Source organism: Panthera leo, chromosome C1, assembly GCF_018350215.1.
Source record: "Panthera leo isolate Ple1 chromosome C1, P.leo_Ple1_pat1.1, whole genome shotgun sequence".
NCBI classification, from domain to species: Eukaryota; Metazoa; Chordata; class Mammalia; order Carnivora; family Felidae; genus Panthera; species Panthera leo.
In genome coordinates, this window is record NC_056686.1 from 211,668,918 (window position 1) to 211,692,429 (window position 23,512).

At 44.7% G+C, this 23,512-nt stretch overlaps 2 protein-coding genes across 3 annotated transcripts in view; one reads left to right on the top strand and one right to left on the bottom strand.

Moving 5' to 3' along the window:
* Positions 1–2,615: 2,615 nt before the first annotated feature.
* LOC122226091 (translation initiation factor IF-2-like) overlaps positions 2,616–23,512 on the bottom strand; it is a 48,523-nt gene continuing 27,626 nt past the window's right edge. The window contains exons 2-4 of the mRNA XM_042948716.1: positions 13,392–14,359; positions 6,534–6,678; positions 2,616–2,939 (exon numbers count right to left, since the gene is read on the bottom strand). Of these exons, the coding sequence (XP_042804650.1) occupies positions 6,569–6,678; positions 13,392–14,359 (1,078 nt within the window). The 3' untranslated portion in view covers positions 2,616–2,939; positions 6,534–6,568. The remainder of the gene's footprint in view (positions 2,940–6,533; positions 6,679–13,391; positions 14,360–23,512) is intronic.
* The window catches only part of CAB39 (calcium binding protein 39), an 87,636-nt gene continuing 77,949 nt past the window's right edge, over positions 13,826–23,512 (top strand). Inside the window, exon 1 of one of the 2 annotated variants that reach the window (XM_042950454.1) lies at positions 13,826–13,955. The gene's annotated coding sequence lies outside the window, so the exon portion shown is untranslated. Of the gene's footprint in view, positions 13,956–21,756; positions 23,274–23,512 lie in introns of those variants that run through there. The other variant, XM_042950455.1, reaches the window with a different exon arrangement.

Consider the following 23,512-nt stretch of genomic DNA (forward strand, 5'->3'; position numbering starts at 1 on the left):
GGTCCCTGACTACTGGCAGGCAGGGGTTGGGGGGAGGAAACTGCTCAGGGAAACAAAGCCTGCAAACCTCTGGAGAGGCAGTGAACCCTAGAACAATCTGAACTCAGCTCTGCCTCTTGTTAGCTCTGTGGTTCTGGCCACCTTACCCATCGTCTCTGAAAAATTCTTTGTCATCAGTTTGAACATGTACTCCTCCCCTCCCCCCGCCCCACACTTTAACACCTCTGAAATTCAGATGCAATTTGCAATCAGTGACAGGTTACCCTAGAGTTGATTGTGGGTTGTTCTTTTTTTTTTTTTTTTAATGTTACATAAAGTAATGGTGAGTCTAACGACCGAAGTGTGCTGGATTTAATGAAATATGGTATTTCCGTTTTATTTTTGGATCAACAAGCACATAGGTAAAGCCTCTGGCACGGGACCTGAACATACTAGAGACTCAAGAAAAATTTGCTATTTTAACCCTATTACTTCAACATCTGTAAAACGTCTTCGGGGGCACCTGCGTGGCTCAGTCGGTTAACTCTTGATTTTGGCTCAGGTCGTGATCTTGCAGTTCATGAGATCAAGTCCCACGTCGGGTTCTGTGCTGACAGTGCAGAGCCTGCTTGGGATTCTCTCTCTTCCTCTCTCTGCCCTTCTCTCACTCTCTCTCTCTCTCAAAATAAATTAACTTAAAAAAAAAAGTCTTCCAAGTCTCTGTGAATTGTTTGACTCCTAGCCTCAGGCCCTGTATGAGCCTTAGGAGGTATCCTTGCAAGACTTGGGTGATGTGCTCTGACTTTGCAGGTGAGACTAGAGTAAAGGCTGGAAGATTGAGGGAGGGGAAGGGCAGAGAGAATTTAGCAAGAGGAAATACTAAAGGTGAAATATTAATCAATCCCCTCATTGAAACCCTACAATGGCAATTTAAATGTAAAAGATGCTGGTTCCAAGCCCGGGAATGGCAAAGAATGAAGCCTGGTGACTGACTCAGCCAGGGGCAAAGAACATCTAGAACAATAATCCTCAGCCTCAGAGAGCCAGTCCTGAAAGAATCAAGAAACCATGAACTTTGATTATTGTAAAGTTGGCAGCTGAAAACATACGACCTTTTCTTTTCTTGTTTCCTTTTAATGGGAAAGCTAGAGCCCATTGCTTGGTACAAAGCTCCCGACTGATTCTCAAAGAAATGAAAAAACACTGTTAGGTTTATAGCAGTAGATCTGGAAAGAATGCCTGAATTTACCTCAGCTTAGAATCCAGCCGGTTCCCCCACTTACTGCCACCCCACCCCCCTCCACAAGTGATTTGTTCAATTTGGGTTGTATCAATTTTATTGTTTTAATGTTTATTTATTTTTGCGAAAGAGTGAGAGAGAGGGCACACGTGGGTTAGGGGCAGAGAAGGAGACACAGAATCCGAAGCAGGCTCCAGGTTCTGAACTGTCAGCACAGAGCGCGACGCGGGGCTTGAACCCACGAATGTGAGATCGTGACCTGAGCCGAAGTCCAACGCTCAACCGAGCCACTCAGGTGCCCCTGTATCAATTCTGTTAAAATTTTGTTAGTGTGTGAATAGCTGGGTATTTGTACTTGAGTTGAACGTTTGAACGTTTCATTTGGTTTTTGAAACGCTTTTTACAAAAAGATTTCATTTCTTAATGCGGTGGGGTAATATTTAGAGTAAAATCAAGGTCTGATCTGTATGCATCTGGAGAAGTTCTCTGCAGGATGCAAAGTGTTTACGGTTTTGCAGGTCTCAGTTACAAGAATCAGGGGAGGACGTTAGAATATCAAGATAAATAAGCTTACCAAGAAATTCGTGTAAGTAGTGACTCAGGATGCTCATTATTTGGAGGAAAGGGAATTATTAATGAATCACTCTAGGGGTAGAACTGCCAATTGTTACGTTACCTTTGTGGCTGAACAGAGCCCAGTGAAAATGCTCGGTTTTGTACATAATTCACCATACAGTTATGTAAGTGGGGCCAATTCTGCTCAAGGAAAGTATAAAGTTGTATGACAGGATGATACTCAGAAAAGACAGATCACACAAAAATGCAGAACTGAGTTTCTGATCATAAGATAGCTTGGCAAGTAACAACATGTTTATAAATATTTTCTATGATGTAACATGTGCTTTAATTTAATCAAGATGCCTTTTCTTTGGAGATAATTTGTGTTAAAACAGTCAGGCATGGAACTTACGTTTGAAATGCTGAGATGGAAAATGGGCTGTTTTAATGTAATTTTAATTGAAAACATTCCATGTTAGGGTTAATTTCCTTGGTAACTTTGATGGGCACACGCAATGATTATTGGTGAACTCAATGGGATTTTACGTTTTTAGCTGTATCTCATCTACCCACAACCTGGCCTGTCTTCTGGGGTGGTTTGTGGTGAAATCACCATAAAATAGGCCAGGCCATCTGAACCCTTGGGATCAACCCAAGCTTACAAACAGACAACAGACACTTTTTAAAAACATTTTTTAACGTTTATTTATTTTTTGAGCGAGAGACAGAGTGTGAGCGGGGGAGGGGCAGAGAGAGAGGGAGACACAGAATCCGAAGCAGACTCCAAGCTCTGAGCTGTCAGTACAGAGCCCGATGCGGGGTTCGAACTCACGAACTGCAAGACCATGACCTGAGCCAAAGTCTGCTACTTAACCGACTGAGCCACCCAGACGCCCCGACAATAGACACTTTTAATGAACATGTTACATTGTTGATACTTTATATATTTTGAAAGTAATTTTTATCTCCTTTAATCTGAAACTTGCTTCCTGCTTAGTCAGTAGCTCTCCCTCAGCTGGTTCCTGTAATGGCTGGAAATGTACTGGCGAGATCCTGGGGGTGGCTGGGAAAGCGCGCAGAGAATTTGGAATTGCTCGGGCTGGATGCGCTGGGGTGTGCAGAAGCTGCGTGGAGACTGTGACTATATACGTGGATCCTCAGCCTGGAAGAAATCAAGCTCCAGTTTGATCAGTTTGATCTGGGCCATCTCCAGCGCATTTTACGCACCTTATATACTGTTACGTCCTCTTCCTCAGCCACTGTGGCGATCCAAATAACATCTCCTGCATGATCTTAAAATAGCTGAAGAGATTCCGCTCCCTCTTGGGGGTCCTGCTGGCAGGTGGGGGCCGGATGCCAAGTCTATGAGCTGCGTCCTCACTGCACCAATCCAGGCATGTGCCACGGTGCACTGTCATCCAGACTGCCTGAATGGGGAAGAGCCTGTCTTCTGCACCATTCTAGGTCTGAACGATCCTTTCTGGAAGAAGTGAGCCTAACCCACAGTGGCTGGCAGCTTCCCCGGGCTCTCTCCCTGAGAAGGCTGAACTCCAGCCAAGGCTTCTGCTTGAGTGTGGGCCTGGATGGCCCTGATCCCTGATGCTTCTTCTCCTTCCAGAAGGTAAGCCAGGACTCACACTGGGAGAAGTCACTGATCGCCCTTCCATGGGAGGTCGGGTATGCCTCCACTGGGGCTTGCCTCACCTGACACACTCAACTCATTGTTTTTGGTAGGGGATGGACGAGGCGGAAGACGGCAGGTTGATGGAGAGCTACACCTTCTTGCATTCCTGACCAGCCCAGCATGAACTGGCTGGGAAGGGGCAGTGTTTTCTTACGGAAGTATTATAGGCCACCTCCTGCTGTACCTTGCTCACATTTCCACACATTCACGCTTACTCTCACACATGCTCATTCACCTGTATGCGCTGCACACTCACACGTCCTCACCACCGAATGGGCAAGCCGCCCAAGGGAACCACGCATGGCACATTCCTCAGCTTAATAGATGCTCCTTTGCATCGATCCCCTGTTAGCCCCCAAGGATAATATCATTCGTCAGGCATTAAGACCCATCCCTCTAACCTTAAAACCCAGGGCAGAAAGGATCTGGCTACCTCTGGAATTGCAGGTAACTATAATCTTTGTCGTGACGGATGGCAGGGTGTCAAAGAGACTTCTGAACTCTGGTCCACACCAATACGGGCAGACAGACAGCACAGATGAGTCCTTGCGACTGGAGGCCCCACTGCTCCTGGCCCCATCTAACCATGAACCCCTGGCCAGTGCCCTCTCCCCCACATATATATTCAAAATACTTGAGGTCACCACAACCAGGTTTCTTCAGGCAAATAGCAAACCCAGGAATAATAAAAATTCTCTGTTTACTATAGGTATCCAAAAACCCACTTTTCCATTACCACCCTGTCAATGGACCTTCTCAAAATAAAAGGAAAATTATTTGGACCCCAAAGTGAGCCAAAATTCCTCAGGAAACCATGAGCCTGCTCTCCTCTGTCCTCAAGACTGCCCCAACTCAGGGGTGCCTGGGTGGCTCAGTCCGTTAAGCATCCGACTTTGGCTCAGGTCATGACCTCATGGTTTATGGGTTCGAGCCCCCACGTGGGGCTCTGTGCTGACAGCTCAGAGCCTGGAACATGCTTGGGATTCTGTATCTCCCTCTCTCTCTGCCCCTCCCCTGCTTGTGCTCTGTCTTTCTCTCTCTCCTTCTCTCTCTCTCTCTCTCTCAAAAATAAATAACCATTAAAAAAATAAAAAAAGACGGTCCTAACTCAGCCCACCCATGTCTGCCTGACTTAGAAGCTTCCCAACCATGTATTTGGGGCCACCATGTTGCTAGAGAACTTTTGCTCTTATGCCTGTTTTTTGAAGACTCTAGTTCTATACGTGCAGCCAATTTGTGTCCTGGGGCTTTACGGCTTGGAGAGGTGAACTCAGTGGAAACTGGCATTGGTGGGCCTTGAAGGCTGACCACTGTGGCTTGAAACAACTCTAAGAGGCAGGCAAACTTAGCCCTGGCCACTTGGAGTGGGCACATGACTTTCAGTGATGGGCAAACAACTAGCCTAGGCTATCACTCAACGAAAACCTTGTGGTACCATCCCAAACAACAGGAACCAGCTGAGGGTACCCTAACTTGAAAAGATCCTCTGTTGTGGAAAAAAAAGTTGTGGCTAAGCACTCTTAGAACATGATCAGGCACCAGCAACAGAGTGTTGCCTTCAGCAGCCCCTGGACAAGGTCCTGCAATACAGAATTCCAAGGTGCAGGGGATATGGGAAGTTTCCTCTGCCATTGCTACCCTTCCAGCATGTTCCTTGGGGAACAGAGCACAAGTATGTGTTGCTGCCAGGACACCATCCCAGAAGGACCCAGATGTCAGGTCTTCTGGCAGAATATACTTAGGTCAAGGTGAGGCCCAGAAAGCCCCTAAAGCCTCCTTTATCCATCTCAGATGCCACAGGCCCCAAAAACCTGAACCCCCATAATGTCTCAGGCTCTTGAATTGCTGGTGTTATGGGTGACATCATCAAATAATGAGCACAATCTCTAGGACCAGAGCCCCATTTCCAGCCATCATAGCCCTGCTCATCAAGGTTGAGTTCCAGTCCACGGGGCCTCAGTGGGCACCTCAATTCTGGAGGCATAGGTCAAAGCCTAATATGTGCCAATCCATTCCTCTGTCCCTCACTTTTGTTAAAAGAATAAGTGAGCCAGACCCCAGAGAGGTCCTACCATTGTTCTATACAGGCCTGATTTTCAGCCAGATTCCATTCTGCTCAGTGTGTGTTTGTGTGGTTCTAGTTATTAAATAGTTTTAATATGACCACTGGCTACATGTCATATGGTCAAGCATGACCCATTCTCCTACCCTGCCTCTGGTGAGTTTTCTGGCTCTGCCTGTCTCTATATAATACAGAACACACTCTGCCCAGTGAGTATAGATTCTCTAGTACTGTGAGATGCCTCCTGAGCACAAAGAATATGCAAGGGCCCCGAAAATTCTCAGGGGCTCCCTGGATATCACTGGCCCCGGGACCTCACTCCAGACATGCTCCCTTCACTGAGGGGAGTCCGATATCTGACACGTCAAAGAAAAAACCACCATACATGTCTAGAGCCTTCAGGCTACTAGAGAGATGATTCCAGAACGGTGGCTTCTAACCCTTCTCTGCGACATGCCCCTGCTGAAATTGGGAAGGCCACTTTCTGATTCCTGTAAAGTTGCAGAGGTGGCGAATCCTGTCGCATGCTGCCTTCAAACACCCCTGACTATGCACATTCTACCCAGGGAAGTGGAGCCTTCCCCGCCTGCCCCCATCCCCCAACAAGAAGAGGAATGGGAGGGGTTGGGGCTTGTTAAAGGCTTGCATTTTATTTACTTTTTTGGCCAGTCTTATCCCCTGGACTTTCCCTCTTTGGGGCTTCCACTCCCCCCAGCTTATAGAGCTGCCCCCTGGTATTTGTGTGTTTCAGGGTCACCCCTGACCTTCATACTGGCCACCATGACAGCTTCCCAGACTCGAGTGGCTCTGCGCTCTGTCGGGCACCTGTCTGGACTGCGACCTCAGCTGCCTCAATGTCATTTCCTCTTTCCTTTAAAGGCGTAACTGGGTGTGTCTGCCCCTGGCTCAGCTCAGAAGCATGTCAAACTGATTTCTTTCTGTCTCCCTTCTACAACTCCACCGGGACCCAAAGTATCTAGGGCCATGCATCCTTTTCTCAGCTTACTCACATCTTGAACTGTTGAAAGGGTGGTTGTCAACAGGGTTAAGTCACAGTGGGGCTGAGTAGAGTCTCGGGGGTAGTCGCAGTAGTTGCTTCAGTGGGACAGTCAGGGGTAAGGCGCAGGCTGCCACCAAAGGGAGGTCTTCCTGGGGCTGCAACAGAGAGAAGTCACCTGATAATTAAGAAGATGTTTTTTATTCTGGCTATTGCAGTAAAAAGCACATTAACGAGGAACATCTCAAAGAAAAGGAAGGAGGCCTAGAATTTTATAGAGACAGGCAAAAGAGGGGTCATCTTGGAATCTTATGGGAATCACAAGGAAGGATGGAGATGAGACCCTTTTGGAAATTCTGAGGGGAGTGTGGCCCTTTGTGGTCAGCTGGTTCGCCATTTCCAAAACACAAAAGGTTGGGGGGTGGGGTGGGGGCAGGGATCTCTTAACCATCATGGCTGAGGGTACACCCGGGCTCAGATAAAGTTCAACCTTGTCAGAACCACCTTTTGATCAAGATGAAAGTCATTTGGCACTGAATAACTCAGTAATCATACACCTCCCAAGCGGGATGAAGCAAGGCCTAAGAAATAGTTCCTCCGAGACTCTTGCCGGGGTTGTTCCTGTAAAATCAGTGAGCCGTCTCTTGAGAGGTGGGGCAAATTGGGTCAATGGTTTTAGAGTCCTAGAGATCAGACATCTTCAAAGAGGGATGCCCCCAAAAGAGAAATAATACTATAGTAGTCCTATTAGAGTTAGGAGCCAGGAGTTAAATCTTGAGAATTAACCAGTCCAGTGGACTCCGGGGGTCAACAGAAGAAAATCTAGCAATATCCCTTCTTGAGTTTCTCAAAGCTAAGATGTTCATAGTCTTCAAAAGCACATGGGACCCAAGCGTTTTGTCAGACTTCCCTCGCGGCTCAGCAGCAGCTTGTCAAGGGACAATTCCAGCCCGGGCATGGTCTGCTGCGGTGTGCTGGACCCCTTGAGGTTGATGCCAAGTTATGGGGCTTTAGCTCACAGGCCTTCTTCAGATTCTGGAGGAAAGGCCAGCTACAAGGCAACCTAACGTGCCTCGAGGACATTCGCCCTACAATGCAGCTGATTGCAAGTACTTTCGGGGAAGCATCAGAGAAAACAAAAAACAAAAAACTATCTGCGATGACAAAATAAAATGTCTGTAGTTAACCTATTACTGACAATTTTCAAAAGTGTACTATCTCTTGGGAGTTCATAACAAGAACAGTACAACAGACAAGGACATTGGCTGTTGATGTGGCATGCAAACCAAAATAATAAACTCAATCCAGACAAACTTGTAGACAAAATATGTCAATTAACATAATGCCTTACTGTATTTTCAAAAAGGAGCAGATGTTGTATCTAATTCATAAAAATGGAAGACCATCATCTTCACAGAGAAAATAAATCTTCAGATATAACACTGAATAATCCTGACATAATATTCCATGAGTTTACTCAACATACAGATAGAATACACTAAGAACATATAAAGAATGTCAAGTAGAGATACTCTGGAAATCTGGAATAAGTTCTAAACACTGGCCTGCGAATATAACTCCACAGTTAAGTGATGTGAGTTCCTGTTGGAAACCGCCACCAGAAGAGATACTAGATTCAAATTAAGCAAGTTGTAAGCAAATCACCATTTGGAGAAATATCTGAAATTGTAACTGACCACATCGACCTTGGTTGTCTACTATCAGCTACAGCAGCACCAAAAATGTCAGGGCCAGCAAGGCCGTGGGTAAAGCTCTGGGAATTTCCCGCACAACATACGGTTCTAGAAATCTGACCATACCGATTTAACCCAGGACAGGCTAAGCAGCATCTCTTCCTATACAACTCATCAAGAGCAAGCATCAAGTAAACCCAACTCTCCCTAGCATCTCTCTTCTTAAGAACAAATAGAAGAACAAATCATTTGTGATTTTTCCCTTGGGAAAGCTCAAAAGACCGTTTTAGGTGCAAAAGGTATCACTTAGATTCAACTTGGGGAAGGCAAAATATTAAACGTCGTCAGGAGATTTGAACACCTGAATAAGGTAGGATCATGCATTCCTAAGAAATAAGACCGTGGTGATCATTTTGCCACATGCACATGTATCTAATCACATTGTACCCCTTAAACTTATGTATATGTCAATAATATCTTAATAAAGCTGAGGAAAAATCGCAGTGAAAAAATTCTCTTCTAAACCTCTAAGCTCTTGCTAAGTGAAATTAGTCAGAGAAAGACAAATATCATATGACTTCACTCATATGAGGACTTGAAGATACAAAACAGATGAACATAAGGGAAGGGAAGCAAAACTAATATAAAAACAGGGAGGGGGACAAAACAGAAGAGACTCTTAAATATAGAGAACAAACAGGGTTGCTGGAGGGGTTGTAGGAGGGGGGATGGGCTAAATGGATAAGGGGCATTAAGGAATGAATCTACCCCTGAAATCATTGTTGCACCATATGCTAACTAATCTGCATGTAAATTTTTAAAAAAGCATAAAAAAGTAAAACTCTAAGCTCTGTATACTGAGCTATTCATATGCACTTCCCCAAATTCACTGTGCTTTCCTGCTTTCATGGTATTTGCATGATTTTCCTGGAACATTCACCCCCATCTTCAACTGCCTAGATCTTATTTATGCTTCAGGTCTCAGCCTACTGTAATTGCCAGTTTTCTTGTGTGTCTCTCCTGGACTATAAGCTCATTGAGAGCAGGGACCATGGATGGTTCAGTGTTTCATTCCCATTGCTTATGCTCAGTAATTATATGCTTCCAAAAAGTCTTTGTTGAATAACTAAGGTTTCATTGAGATTTAGAGCAGGTTTTCTGGGTGTGAGGGTGTGGAGAGGGTGGGTGGATGGGAGGAGCAGTTACCCAGGAAAGTCACAGAGTTCAAGTCTCAAAGGGAGAGTCTGGCCGCTGCAGAGACTATGGTAGGGCCAATCAAGCAGTTGTTGAAGTGGAAGGGAAGTGAAGGTCACCGGGGCGGACCATACGAGGAGACTATGATCCAACATATTTAGATGAGTGGCACTTATGTTGCCCAGGAGAAGTCAGGCATGGGGTGGGGTGGAGAGGAAGCTGTGAGTCAGGCTCCAAAGTCCTTTCACAGATGATATGATGAAGGCTAGGGAGGTGCCTTCATCTGATGGCCCAGCTTCAACAGAGAGGAAGGGAAATGAAAGTGACAAGACATTTACACAGGACCATCACTGACTGATTCTCCTTGAACATGATGACCCTGCCTTATGATCCTGAGATCTGTAGACACTGCACAGGAAGGTAGGGGTGGGGAGGGGGAGGGGAGGGGGGGGGCTGTGAACAGGGTTTCAAGATGAAGACATAGAAGAATTTCCCAGAAAGAGGTTGTGCCTACAAAGAAATATATTCATAGAAAGGGCTTTCCAGAAGGCTCTATGGAAGGATTGAGAAGGTGTCTCCCAGCTAAATTCAAGCAGTCAAATGACATGACTCCTTCCACCTGGGCTTCAGAATTTGTTACAAACCCCTGCTCCAGAAATATGTGCCATCTTGCCACTGCAGTGGGTTTATTCCAGTTAAGAGATTAATCCGGAACCCTGCTCTGACCCTTGAAACAAAGGAATCAAACCCCTTCATATGGGATTATCCACCCCCCTACATTCTTTTATTCTGTGGGAAGTTGGGTCTTGAGTTGTTTTTGCAGAATGTGAGGACACCAAAGGCCTTCCTTTGGGACTACAGTTAAAAACGCAAACAAACAAACAAATAAAAATGCTATGGGGGTAAAGTCCTCATGCAACAAAGTTTCAAAATTAGATAAAACTTGAGACTGCTGGATACCTCCCTCCCACTGTTACCAGAGCAAAGCAAAGAGAGAGCTCCGGGCACCGGCCACTCCCCAGGTCCAGGGCTTGCTCTGGACTGCTTGTCAGCTTATTTCTCTGTGAGCAGAGACAGTCCCTAGACAGCTATGGCCTTTCTAAGGGCTTCTCAATTGTCTTTGGTTGGTGTGGACTTTGCTTTTAACATACTGTCATTGTACTTCTATTTCATAGCTCTTTGTTTAGATTTTTCATATATATTTTTCACTAGCAAGATTAGTATAGTTTTCGTGTGTGTGTGTGTGTGTGTGTGTGTGTGTGTGTGTGTGTTGCATTAACGGAGGTTTGGGTATCAAGACTATGAACAAGAGTAAAAATAATCGGCATCTTCACCCATTCTACCCCCAACTTGTTTGAAATGTAGGCTCATGGTCCCCACCCTAGACCAATGGAATCAGTGTGCATTTTGCCAAGATCTCCTGAGAATGCGCGTGGACATTACTGTTTGAGAAGCTGTCCCAGGCCTTTTGCATGTACTCAAAATTGTCCCTCACACGATCTCAGTGCAAGCAATCTGGCTTCTCAACCAGTACCTCCTTCTTTCCGGTTCACTCCCCTTACTGTGCTGATTCCAACAATCCTTTCATCCATCATTCCATTGATCCGACCACTTTTACAGGGTCCCTCCCCTACCACTGCCCCTGCCACCCCCACCCCAGTTTTCTCACTCCCCTCTTATCTGGTTTGGATTCAACGGCTGGCCATTGTCGCTATTACTTCTTTACATATATCCTCTCCTTTCTCTCCCTTTCTCTCTCCATGGAGTTAGCTGACGAAAACAACCCTGGTTGAATCCTACTCCCCACCTTCCTGTGCCTGCACCTTCCCAGCACAACGTGGCTGGTGAAAAACACAGAATAACCCTGCCGTCTGATCCTTGTTTACACCTTCTCCTCTTCCCTCCAGTTTCCAACACCTCCTCCCTCTCCACACTCCAAGCTGATGACCTTGCTTCCTGTTTCCCTGAGAAAAGAGAAGCTCTTAGAAGGACAAGTCCACATGTTCTGGCACTTTGTCCAACTGGCTCCCTGCCCTTGGGCCCACACTCTGCCTGCCCTCTGTTACTGCCAGTGAACACCTGTCTCGCTGGGATCCAAGGCCAGAACTTCTCTTCTTGCTCGCTCAAGAAAGCTCTCCAGAAAATGCCCCCTGTCCCACATACTTGCATTACCAAGTTTTCCCTCACTACCAAATCATTCCCATCAGCACGCAAACAGGTTAAATGAATTATGCAAAATGAAATAAAACAACAACAAAATCTGCTTTGATCCTGTATTCCCTTCCAACTATCACCCTAATTCTCTGCTCATCCTCGGGGGAAAAACTTCATGGAAAAGTTGTCTATACGCGTGATCCCTTTCTACAGTCCCATTCTTTCTAGAGATCTTCCTAGATCTCATTCTTCCTGGAAACCACTCCAGTCAGACTTTCCCACCCATCTCTGCTTCAAGAGTGCTTACCAAGGCCACTAGTTACCTCTGTGGTGCTGATACCCATGTCCAAATCACCAACACTAACCTTACTTGAACCATTAGCTGCTATGGCAGCATTAATCCGTCCTCTATCCTTGGACTTCTAGCACATGATGCTTTCCTCAGTCTCCCATGGCACCCTTGCTCCTTTCTTCAGAATCCTTTGCTGGTTCCTTGTTATCTCCCCGACTGACCTCTCAGCGTTGGGGGCCTCAGGCTCATCCCTGACCTTACGCTTCATTAACACTTCCCAAATGTTCTCATTGAGTCCTCAGATTTTACCTATTCCGAGGACTCCCAAAATTCTATTTCCAGCCTGGACCTCTCCCCCAGGCCCCAGACTTCTATATCCGGTTCCAACTTGGGTGTCTAACAGGCAGCTCAAAGTTAACATGCCCCCAAATGGATTCCCAAGTTCCTCCCTTCCCGTCTGCTTTTATTTAAGTCTTCCTCACTTTACCAATTGCATCTTCCAGTTGCTTGAGAAAAGAAAAAAACTTTAGGAATCAGCAAATATCTGTCAGTGCTCCCTTCTAAATGTGTCTAGAACCGGACTACTTTATTTTTTCAGTGCTACCACCCTGGACTGAGCCTGTCTTCTCTCTCTCTCTTAATATTTATTAATTTTCAGAGAGAGAGAGAGAGAGAGAGAGAGAGAGAGAGAGAGAATCCCAAGCAGGCTCTGTGCTGTCAGCACAGAGACTGGATGCAGGGCTCCAACCCACAAACCGTGAGATCATGACCTGAGCCAAAATCAAGAGTCAGATGCTTAACCGACCCAGCCACCCAGGTGCCCCCTGTCTTCTCTTGACTAGACTATTTCAAAAGCCTTCTAACCAGTCTCTTGAAGTGCGCAAAATGAAATAAAACTTAAAAAAAAAAATCTGCTTTGGCCCTATCAACTATCACCCCAATTCAGTCTCTTGGCTGAAACCCTCGGGCCCTTTAGGCTAGTCTCTACAGCCGTCTGAAATGTCAGATCATGACTTTCTCTGCTGAAAACCCTTCAAATAGTTTCACATCTCCAGTAGAGTAAAAACCAAAGTCCTCACTGTGTTCTATTTGGCCCCCATTCTCTCCTTCTCTCTCCCCTGTCCCCTCCCTCAGTGCATTTGCCTTGCTGGACTCCCTGTTGTCCCACCTCAGGGCCTTCATCCTTGCTGTTCCCTCTGCCTTTCCATAACACGAAGCCCACAGCACGCTCTTTCTTCAAGCAGCTTCTCCTTGCAGGAGTGCTGTAACAACATCTTCCGTTCTCTCCCCTCCTTAGCTTCTCCATAGCACTGGAAACATCCAATGACATATATGTGCTGGTTTCTTTGTTTATTGGTTGTCTCAGGAGCAGGGACTGTTTCGTTCACTGGCCACCACCGAGAATAGCGAGTAACAAAAATAAAGCTTTTAGCAGAAACAAGGCTTTGTGAAGAGTTGAGGAAGTGGTCGTAGAAAGCAGACGTAGGGTTCCTCCGGGAAGAGAGCCGAGACCGACAAAGAAGGGCTGAGCACCAACATTTAAAGTGGCAGGGGCAAGACCTCGCGTCCTCCGCTGCTGCTGTTTTTTCTCGGCGTCCCCCTCTGCTTCGGCCTAGGGGCCGACTCCGGTGGCTCGAGTCCGCCCGGCCGCCCGGGGGCGCCCGAGGCTGAAGGGGGCGTTGCGGCACCGCCCGACGTCGCGCCCTCGGCGGCTGCGCAGTGCGTACGTCAAAGCCGGGCTCGGGCCGGGAGCGGGGAGCGGCGCGGCCTGGGAGAGACTGAGCTTCCAGAAGCCGGCTGAAAGGCGAAGGCGAAGGCGGCGCCGGGCCCCGCAGCAGCAGCCGCAGCCGCAGCCCGAGCGAGCGAGCGCAGCAGTGCGGCGGCCGCCGCGGGAGCCCCTGGGCCGCCGTCCGCCCGCTCAGCCGCCGCCGCCGCTGCCGCGGGAGCCCGTCGCCGGGAGCAGGAGCAGGCGGAAGACAACGGAGGGGCCGAGCGCCCGTGCCACCCCGCGGGGACCGAGCGAGCAGCCCGAGGCGGCGGCGGCCGAGGACGGGGACGGCGACGACGCGGAGGCGGAGAGGGAGCCGCCCGGCCCAGCCCCGTGAGTGACCCCCGGCCCGGCCCTGCTCGCGGCGCGGACGCCCGCCCGGCTTCCGCCTGCCCCGGCCCGTCACCGGCCCCGGGCTGCCTCCATTTTCTCGGGTGGCGGAGGCGGCGGGCCCGGCTCGGCCCGCCCTCCCGGCTGGGCTCGGCTCGGCTCGGCCCGGCCCGGCCCGGGCCCCTCGCGGAGCCTTCCCTCCCTTGCTCTCGCCGTCGCCGGCGCGGCGCCCAGAGGCCTGCGGCCGGAGCTCTGGGAGCCCGGTGCTCTCCTGCCACCCCTCCGCGGTTCTCTGGCAGGGATGGCGGGTGGGGGCGGCCGCGGCCGGAGTCGGGAGGGCAGGGAGGTGCGGGCCGGGCCAGCTGTCACTCCCACCGCGCACGGGCTCCTGGCCCCTGGTAAACTTCCTGTTATGGGGCGGCAGGCAGCATCTTTGTGATCTTCATTTCGGGAAAATGCCTAACTGACTTCTGGTTAGGAATTGTGCGGCCAGAGCGTTCCCGAGTTCGGTCGAACCAGGCTGACCGCTGCACTGCGTGCAGGTGCCTTAGTCGGTCCGCGCCGGAGGGATTCAAAGGTGAACAGGGGCCCACGGTCCCCTCCCCCGAGGAGCTCACTTTCTGGTGTGGGAGATAAGACCAGTACACAAATAACCTCGGTACCAGGAAGGAGGTGATAAGTCCTGTGAAAGAACTACAAAGTGCTAGGAAGGCACCCAGGGATGACCGAACCGATCGATCACTTCCGCCTAGCAGAAATCTGGAAGGCTTCCTGGGCGAGGTGGTGCTAAGCGGAGTCTTGAAGGCTTATGGGGTTTAGGAGAGGACGGCTGGGCAAGAGACGGTATGTGGAGGGGCAGCAAACTAGAGGACAAAGATAAAAAGGCATAGTCTAGAAGTAGTGGATAATTAAGTTGCCTATGACCATGTTGGGCAGTTAAGGGTAGGCTAAAGAGGTATTTGGGGGCCAGATCCATGAATACTGTAGAGGAGCTGTTTGAACGGCATTCTAAGGTAAACCTGGAGCTCATTTCTCAGTGACTCATGGGCCCGGAAATGTAAGCTAGGAGATACTAAAGGCGTTCTTGTGAAAGAAAGAGGAGGCCCAGTAAAGAGTTGACATTCTGCGCCTTGAATATAATGCAGTTTGAGATCGATTTTGACAGCTACAAATAAATTCATGTTCAAGCTAAGAGAAGTACCTTTTGCAAAAAGCTTCACTAGATATCAGGTGCTTAAGAGGTATTGGAAAGATGTGTATAAAATAAGGTTGTCTGCACCTAGGCATTTCTGTAGGCAGTTCACTAAGATGCATCAAAACTTCTTCCACTGTGTATTATGAGGTGGCTACGCTTTGGAATTACTGAGCTGATCATAACGTCTTTGAAGTGGCATTTGTGTAAAGCAATCTAAATTGATATTTAAAAAAAAAATCAGATTGTTACTAATATTCTGGGATGGCAAGTTGGACATAGAACCTATTTAGAAAAAGGTAAACATTCCTTTATTAGTTTTTAGTTATGAAAATGTAGGAGAGTGAGACGTGAAAATCTAGTGTGATTGTGTACATTTTTTTCCCAAATTACTGGCAAATAGCTGTATTTGAAGTCTGGAATATGATCTGTTGAAGAAGCTTAGGACCCGTGTTGGTTTTGTAAACACTTACTTGTTTGCTTATATGACAATTGAATGTCAACTTTTTCAGTTAAAAAAACTTGTAAAATGCAGTTAAGTACTAGAAAATTTTTTAAAATTATCTTCTGTAATCTTAACCATTTAGATTTGGTTACTGTTAACATTTTTGCATATTTTCTTTTCAGTCTTTTTGTGCTTGTTTTTTCTTTGTGTGATGAAATAAAAACTGCATATATATATATAGAGAGAGAGAGACAGAGAGAGATTTTATTAAAATTTTTTGTCATTAAATATCTTTATGTAAAAATATTTTTACCCAAGTAAGGGAAGTCTTAAATGTATTTTTTTTTTTTTCTGACAAGTTTCATTATTTATCTCAGATCAAATGCAGTAGTCATGCTTAATAACTGCTACTGTGGGCAGAACTTTTTCTAAAGGCGTTTTGTTTGGAGTATATTTATTAACTTCTTTGTAGGATTTGGATCCTATTGTTGAATAAAGAAAGATTTTATTATTTGGGGTGTGTGTTGTCGTCAGATATGGAAGAGATCACACATTTCTGCTGTATGAGTGTATGAATTTTTTTAAAAGGCACTATAAAAAGATTATTTTCTTAGCTGGTATAATATCTCCCTTACACAGTGATACACTCCCCATCCCAGCACTGCCCCCCCCCCAATAGTCTTTATGCTAGGTGTGTCCATATAAGTTAACTACTTTTTGATCATGATATCACAGAGATTTAGTCTGTATATATTTAGTTCTTCTGTTGGTGTTCTTTAGTAAAATACAGAATTTGGTGAAATAATTTGCTGCTATAACAAAAGGGACTTTTTTTTTTTTTTTTTTTTTTTTTTCAAGACCCTTCAAGTTAGTTCCTTTGCATTTCAGACTGCAGGTTCTCATTTAAAACAGTTTTTTTTTTTCCCCCTTTTGCTTTACATTCTAAAATGTATTAATGAGGACTCTGCTTCTGTTTCATATAAAGTGAGATGTTGAGTTGGGTTTTATAAATTTTCATAAAGTTAATATAAAAATAGTTTAAAAAGTCTAATGTAAGTATGGGGTTTTGTTTTATAACTTGGTTTTATTTGAATCTTTATTTTTATATTCCAAATGTATATACCACAAAGCACCCTTTATTACTTTTGAATATTTACTAAAGTTTTTTTCTTTTGATCAACTTTGGTAAGTTGCAGATTTCTGTAATTACTGCCACGCTTACCAAAGAGTCTTTTTTCCAGGAGGGATTGATTTCTGATCATTCCCGGTTTTGCCATCTGCCGTAAAAATACAGACAAATCCAAATCCACACCCAGCACACAGAATATAAAATCCAGTATAGGGTAAAATTTCACTTCAGGAAGTGTCTTCTGGTTACCTTTCTGGTGGTATTTCTGTTTTAAAAATCCATTTTCTTTTTTTCCATGGCTCCTTTTGATTTGGAATTTCATGGATGTTGTCTGGTGTTACAGAAATAGGAATGTGTTAGGTGGATTAGTATGGATCATAGCAAAATGGTAAAACTTTGTTGTGTTATCAGATTGTGGGAAAGAGCAAATCTCTGAACCTCCAGGTGAGGTTGCTTGTGACTTGTTTTATTATTACTGAGGTGTGAAGATCTTGTATTTGTGTGAATGCAGATCAAGCCAAGTAGCCTAAAAATGGCATAAAGATTTAGTCATCAGTCTATAGTTTGGTTGTTACTGGAGAGAAGCCTGGTGTCGGGGCCATCCTTAATTAAAGGAGGAACTGAGCTGTACGAGCGCTCTTCCTTTGTGTGTCTCACCCTTCGATGCTATCTGACTGGACCCTCGTCACTGCCTTTATCAGTCCAGAGCATGGCGGCAGAGCAAAGTGAGTCAAGCGTTTCCACCGCCAGCGTTTGTGGAGTAGACCCGTCCGGTGGTAAGCGTGAAATGTTTGTTCTGCTTCTGGTTCTCAGGCCTTCCAAGGATTGGGAGCAGAGTTACTATAGAATGGGTGACAGATGCTAGACTGATAGTGATAAAATGAAGCTTAACAGGTGGTTGCCATTAGCATTTTGTTTTGGGATTTGTGTGTGTGCATATGTGTATGCGTCCTTCTCTACCTTCCTGAGCTTCCTGGCTCCACTGTGCTGTTAACTTCTCTCTTGAGATACAAGGGGTGAGGGGATGGAGGAGTTGTGCCTTATTAGCATCTGTGATGTTAAGCTGGCAGAGGAAGGAAGAATGGCATGCGGAGAATTGCAAGAGGTCAGTCAGGTGTAAAGTGGCCCCAGAGGAGGGAGGTAGACGCTCTGGCCATTTAATTGGCAGCGTCCGGTACATACCTATTTGCATGATTCTTAATACACAGTGTCTAACTTCACACTTTGATACTGAAAGTATAGTGTTGTATATTTGGGTTTGTTTGTTTGTATGTATATATGCATTTCCATATGCGTAGTTACAAAGACTGAGAAAATCTAGTTAACCAATGTTTAGTGGCAGTCTCATTTTTTTTTTTTTTTAGAATTGTTCCCTGTGAACATTACTCAGAAGATCAATTGTTGATGACTAAGGAAGTATGATCATGTTAAAGCATCACATTGCTTTGACTATTTTGATGAAATGTTTGAGAAACAAAATATACATTTTGTTGCTTGATCTTAATTAAGTTGCTACTTTATAACTTCGTCTAATAGCTTGGTCTTATAGTACCGTTAACGTGTTACTCATGGTTCTCTCCCTCCACAGTGGGTTCTGTATCAGCTGTATCTGGGCATGAGGAAGAAATAGCATGAGCACATTTCTTTTTACATGCCTATAGTTAAGGCCCACTCTGGGATTTATGGAATTCTGAGAGGCGGTATTACTAGTGGTTAAAAGCACTAACAGACTCCCTGCAACCAGACTCCCTGGATTGTTGAACCCTCGCCCATCCTGCGGGCTCTGTAACTTTAGGCAAGTTCCTTGACTTCTCTGTAGCTTAGATTTCTTGGACAGGTGTAATATAGCCCATGCGTGAGAAAACCATAGGGGGATTAAATTAGGTACTGCATCTCAAGTGCTCAGAACAGGGCCTGGCGAATAAAAAGCACTGGACACAATAAGTTTTGTGATGATGCTGATGCCAAACTTGTTGCAGGGGGAAGAAACCTGAGCATTTTAGAGACCCTGCGGTCAGAATAGTTCTTTCTGCAGACGGGAACACAGGCCCACTATAACTAGAGTCGTGTGTGGCTAACTTTGAGCAGTAACCCGTGGGGCTTTCTGCAAAGTGGAGTCACTTGCTCAGGGTCCTGTGACTTACTAGACACAGGGCTGATCCTGGAGCCTGGCTCTGTTCATTCTTTATCCAGTTTGCTTGAAAGAAACTAAGTTTTATACTTTATGCAGCACTGTCTTCTTTAAACCTTTTCACTAACATTTACAAAGATTGTATTCACATATTACATGCTCTTTGGCACGTAATCCCTTTTAAAAGGTGTGTGTTCATGTTTAAAATTGTGATGCAGCTGGCAAGTCTTAGGGGGTGGTTGTATGAAGTTAAAAGTTGGAATAGACGACGAATCAAGGGAGATGGACAAAATAGATCAGGGGAGAAAATTACCATTTGAGTACCATTGAGTGTTGCACAAACCTCTGAGGTAGGTAGTGTTGTCCCCTAGCATCATTACAGATGGGAAGTGAAAGTTGAGGGCCTTGTCCAAGGTCGCACAGGCACTGCACAGTTGAGCTAGCATTCAAACCTAGATTTGCCTCACTTCAAAATGTGTGCTCCTTGGAATGCGGTATGACTCTCAGTTTTATTTTCTTCTACAGAGTCTTAGTTTTTTTGCTGACCATTCTTGATTTAGTACTTTAGAATTAAGTTTGTAAATATAGCCTAATGAGGCTTTTAATAGGTTTCCAGACAGTAGCCACCTGTTATAATACAAAATGAGATGGTTTGTTCTACATGCTCTGGTTGTATGGAGTTGTGAGTTGATTAGTGGTTTCTAGTTTTAGTTAGGCCAGTAGGTGGTGTTTATTTTTCATGGTAGCCTTGTAGAGAGATGGGAGGCCCTTGTTACAGCGGGCAACACAGAAGCCTGGGCATTGGAAGGCCTGGGCTGGGTCCTGACTCAGTGTCTAATCAGTTCACTCTGGGCAAGTGATTCCACCTCTCGGCCTTTCCAGTCATGCCATTGTTACGCTAAGAGGATCAGACTGAGAACCCCTTGTCTCTTTTGCTCTTTTTTTTTTTTCCCCCCTCTTCATTTTAGTGAGAGGGTGGTAGGGAGCGGGGCAGAGGGACAGGGAGAGAGAGAGACAGAGAATGAGAATGTTAAGCAGGCTCCACACTGAGCGTGGAGCTTGATCCCGCAAAATCAGATGGATACTCAACCGACTGAGACACCCAGGTGCCCCTCTTTGGCCCTTATTTTCAGTGATCCTATGTGTAAACTTTCTGACTTGCCTTTTTTTCCTGTACCAGGTACCTCTCCTTTTGCCTTTGGTCTTGAAGTCGGTTTCTTTATGAGGGCTTTATGGCATGTAACCACGCTTTAACATTTTTCTCTTCTGGTTGGTCAGGTGCCTAGTGTTATTTCACAGTACGGTAGTTCTCTGCTTCAGGTAATGTAACATCACAATATGTGTTTTCAAATTTTCTACTTTTGTACTTACAAATAAATGGCTGAGAACTAATGTTATCTGGTGGTAAAATACAAACTTAATAAGTCTAACTAATGATTAACAAATTCTCAAGCGCTTCACATCAGATTTTATAGTCAGCTTTTAAATATATATGCTGTGGAGTTCTAGGAGCTCTTTGCTTTGGGAAAAAGAAAAATATTAGTCAGAGACCATGGAGGTGGAAAAGAAAGGACCAAAATGTAGAATCAAATTTGAAGATGTGAAGAACATGCTTAAGATAGTATTCTTTGGCTATAATTGATACTAAAGATAATATTCTTTGGCTATAATTGATACTAATCCTCTACGAAAGGTGGTGTGCCGGTTTAGATCAGGGGATTACTTCCAGCCCAGGGTTCTATCATTGGCAGGAGATGGCAGACATATTTGCCACCCCTGAGCATTCATAACTCCTGAACATCTGTTATGAACTAATTTGTTCCACAAGAAGTTTCTGTAGCCCATTATGCTGGGTCCTGTTCTATATACCAGTCTCAAAGTGTTCCTAGTCTAGGTAAACAACTCTTCCCCTCTTTGCTGGCATGTTATCAGCCAGTTCGTTTACTTCCAGATTCTCTAAGTCGTGAGACAGAAACTCAGGTCACTATCAAGACTTTTGCAGATCTGGGCTGTGTCTTCACAGTATGGTTTTATTCTCTACTCGGTGTTCGTGTGTGAGTTTTAAGTTTTTCCTATGTATGTAAGTTTTGTACAATAGATTGTAATTTATTTGAATTGCAGATTTTTAAAATCTCTTTTCATATCTCGTTTCTTCCTTCTTCCCCCACCCTGTGTTTTCATAGTGTAACACATTATTTGGTAATGTTTATTAAATGATACAGCTGTGTGATATTCTGATAAAACTGCTCAGAGAAGAAAGATTAACCAAAACACAATTTTCTGTGTGTTTTATTTATCTCTGCTATATTTGTGCTTATTTTTGAAGGTTTATGTACTATAACAACTGAACTTTCTTAGAGATCGATCTCCCTTTTCCAGATCAGCTCACTTAAAACAGCGTTTCCCAAATTCTGTTTTGTAGAACACTAGTCTTATGAGAGAGTAGTAGTTGGGAGAAGTTTCAGAATGAAGTTTAAGTTTGGGAAAACACCAGGTTAAAAACAGTTATTCGGATTTTAATTTTTGGTAGTAATTGTGTTACTGTTTTCTGCAGAGCTTGTCAGAGTTTTTAGTAATGTGCATTGTGGCTGTCCACAAAGGAAATATAATGTGCAGTATTTCCCAATTTGCCAAATTTGTTTACAAGAACACCCCCCCCCCCCCACCTCCTAGGAAATACTCCCCTCAAAGTCTTGAAGGAGGGTTCTTTTGGAACACAATTTGAGAAAGCTTCTTATTTACATACTTTTTACATATCCATACATAGTATGGAATTCAAAGCATTTACTTTTTGATTGGGATGATTACTTATATCAGGTTTGGAATCCAACTAAGATTGGAATAATTTGATTTTCAGTTTTGTTAAGTAAAAGAATGAACACTCTAGATAAGTTTTTTTTTTTTTTTTTTAAACCTCAACCCATGTGAGAAATTACATGTTCAATCAGTGACCCAGCATCATACATGAACACACTGTCAAAACTGAGAAGGAAGTTTCATGAAACAATACTTAGGCCTTCCTGTGTATGATGTGTTCGAATACTTCTCATTCTGCTTTGTTTTTTAATGTATGCTATGAGCTACTAAAATAATGCACCATGTAATTTGAGAAACACTGTGAAATTACATGAGTTTATAAATGCCTCAGATGCTATTGTGAGAAGGCAGTGGAGAGACTTAAAACACTAAAGCTCGGCGTAGAGATAAGAAGAGGGTCTCTAGCCTTGGAATTCCTGGGTTGAGATTCTGGTTGTGTTTTCTTGGGCGGGTGTTTAATCCCCATGCCGCTTCAGCTTTCTCCTCTGTAAAGTAGCGAGAATAGAACGAACCTGTGCATTCAGTAGTTGTGAAGATTCAGGGAGAAATGCTCCGCATCATGAGTTTGATGTGCTCCGAGCGCCCAGTCCATTTAGCTTTTATGATGACCAAAGCTCTGAGACTCTGCTACAACATGCGCGTTCTCACAAATATTTTAAGCCTTTGAACGTGTTAAAGCGGACTCTATGTGAACATCGACTCTTTTGATCTGTAGCTAGATGTATCATTCATTGTGATATCAACCTTCTGGAATAGTTTTAAAGTAGTCAAAAGGACCCACTTAGAGTTGTTTTGTCTCATAGTTGCAAATGGACTCATAATTGCTGAACTTTATGCTATATTACTGTTATTGTTTAAACCATTCTTTTTAAACAATATCTTAAAGGTAGAATAATTTCTCTTTATAACAGGTCATCAAATAGAAATATGTACATACCCACATCAATGATTAATTTAGCATTCCTGTAATTTTGGTCACTAAAGGAAGAACAAGGCAAGGCAAAAGTTGCCTTTTCTTGTTTTATGCCAGTTTTTAAAATTCTCCATCCTCGATATTTTACATTGCTATTGGGAGTTTAATTTTGTGTCCTGACCTAAGAAAAGGGGCATTTATAGGAGATTAACAATGGTGGGTGCCAGATCTAGTTTGCAGACTGTTCACTGTTCTTAACATAGCTGGCTGCCTCCTACATTTATGTAACCTGCTGAGACATCTGCATTGTCTGTCCCTGTTTCTTTTATTGCCTATTTGTCCTGAGTAGGGCCTGGAGTTGCTGAAATGAGAGGTTCTGATTGGCGTCGTTGAGGTATACCACCAGTTCAGTGTTAGGCAGCATAAAGATTATCTACTTGTGTAAGCAAAAACGAAGTAAAAAGAATAAATAATTGCTAACATAACACACTTATGTTACCTGCTGCTATCACGTTGACCTCTCTGTTAACCTAATTTAATCCCGTAATAACCCTGTTTTCATCCCCATATTTTCAGGTGAGTAAATGGAGAAAAAAGAAGCTAGATAATTGACCTGAAGTCCTACATCTAGGTTTGAAACCCTGGTCCCAGAGTGTGCACTTGTAACCCACCACTATGTTGCCTCCACCACAAGGTACTGGAATGTAGAATTATCCTGGAACACAGGAAATTTCTGTAACAGAAACATGAGGTCAAATCTTCTGGTCAGGATGTGTGAGATCCTAGGACGCTGAGAGAATGTTCACATCACTGATTGGCTGTCAGTTGTCTTTTTTTTTTTTTTTTTTTTTTATGTTTTATTTATTGAGAGAGAGAAAGAGAGAGGCAGAGGCAGAGAGAATCCCAGGCTGGCTCCAGGCTGTCAGCACAGAG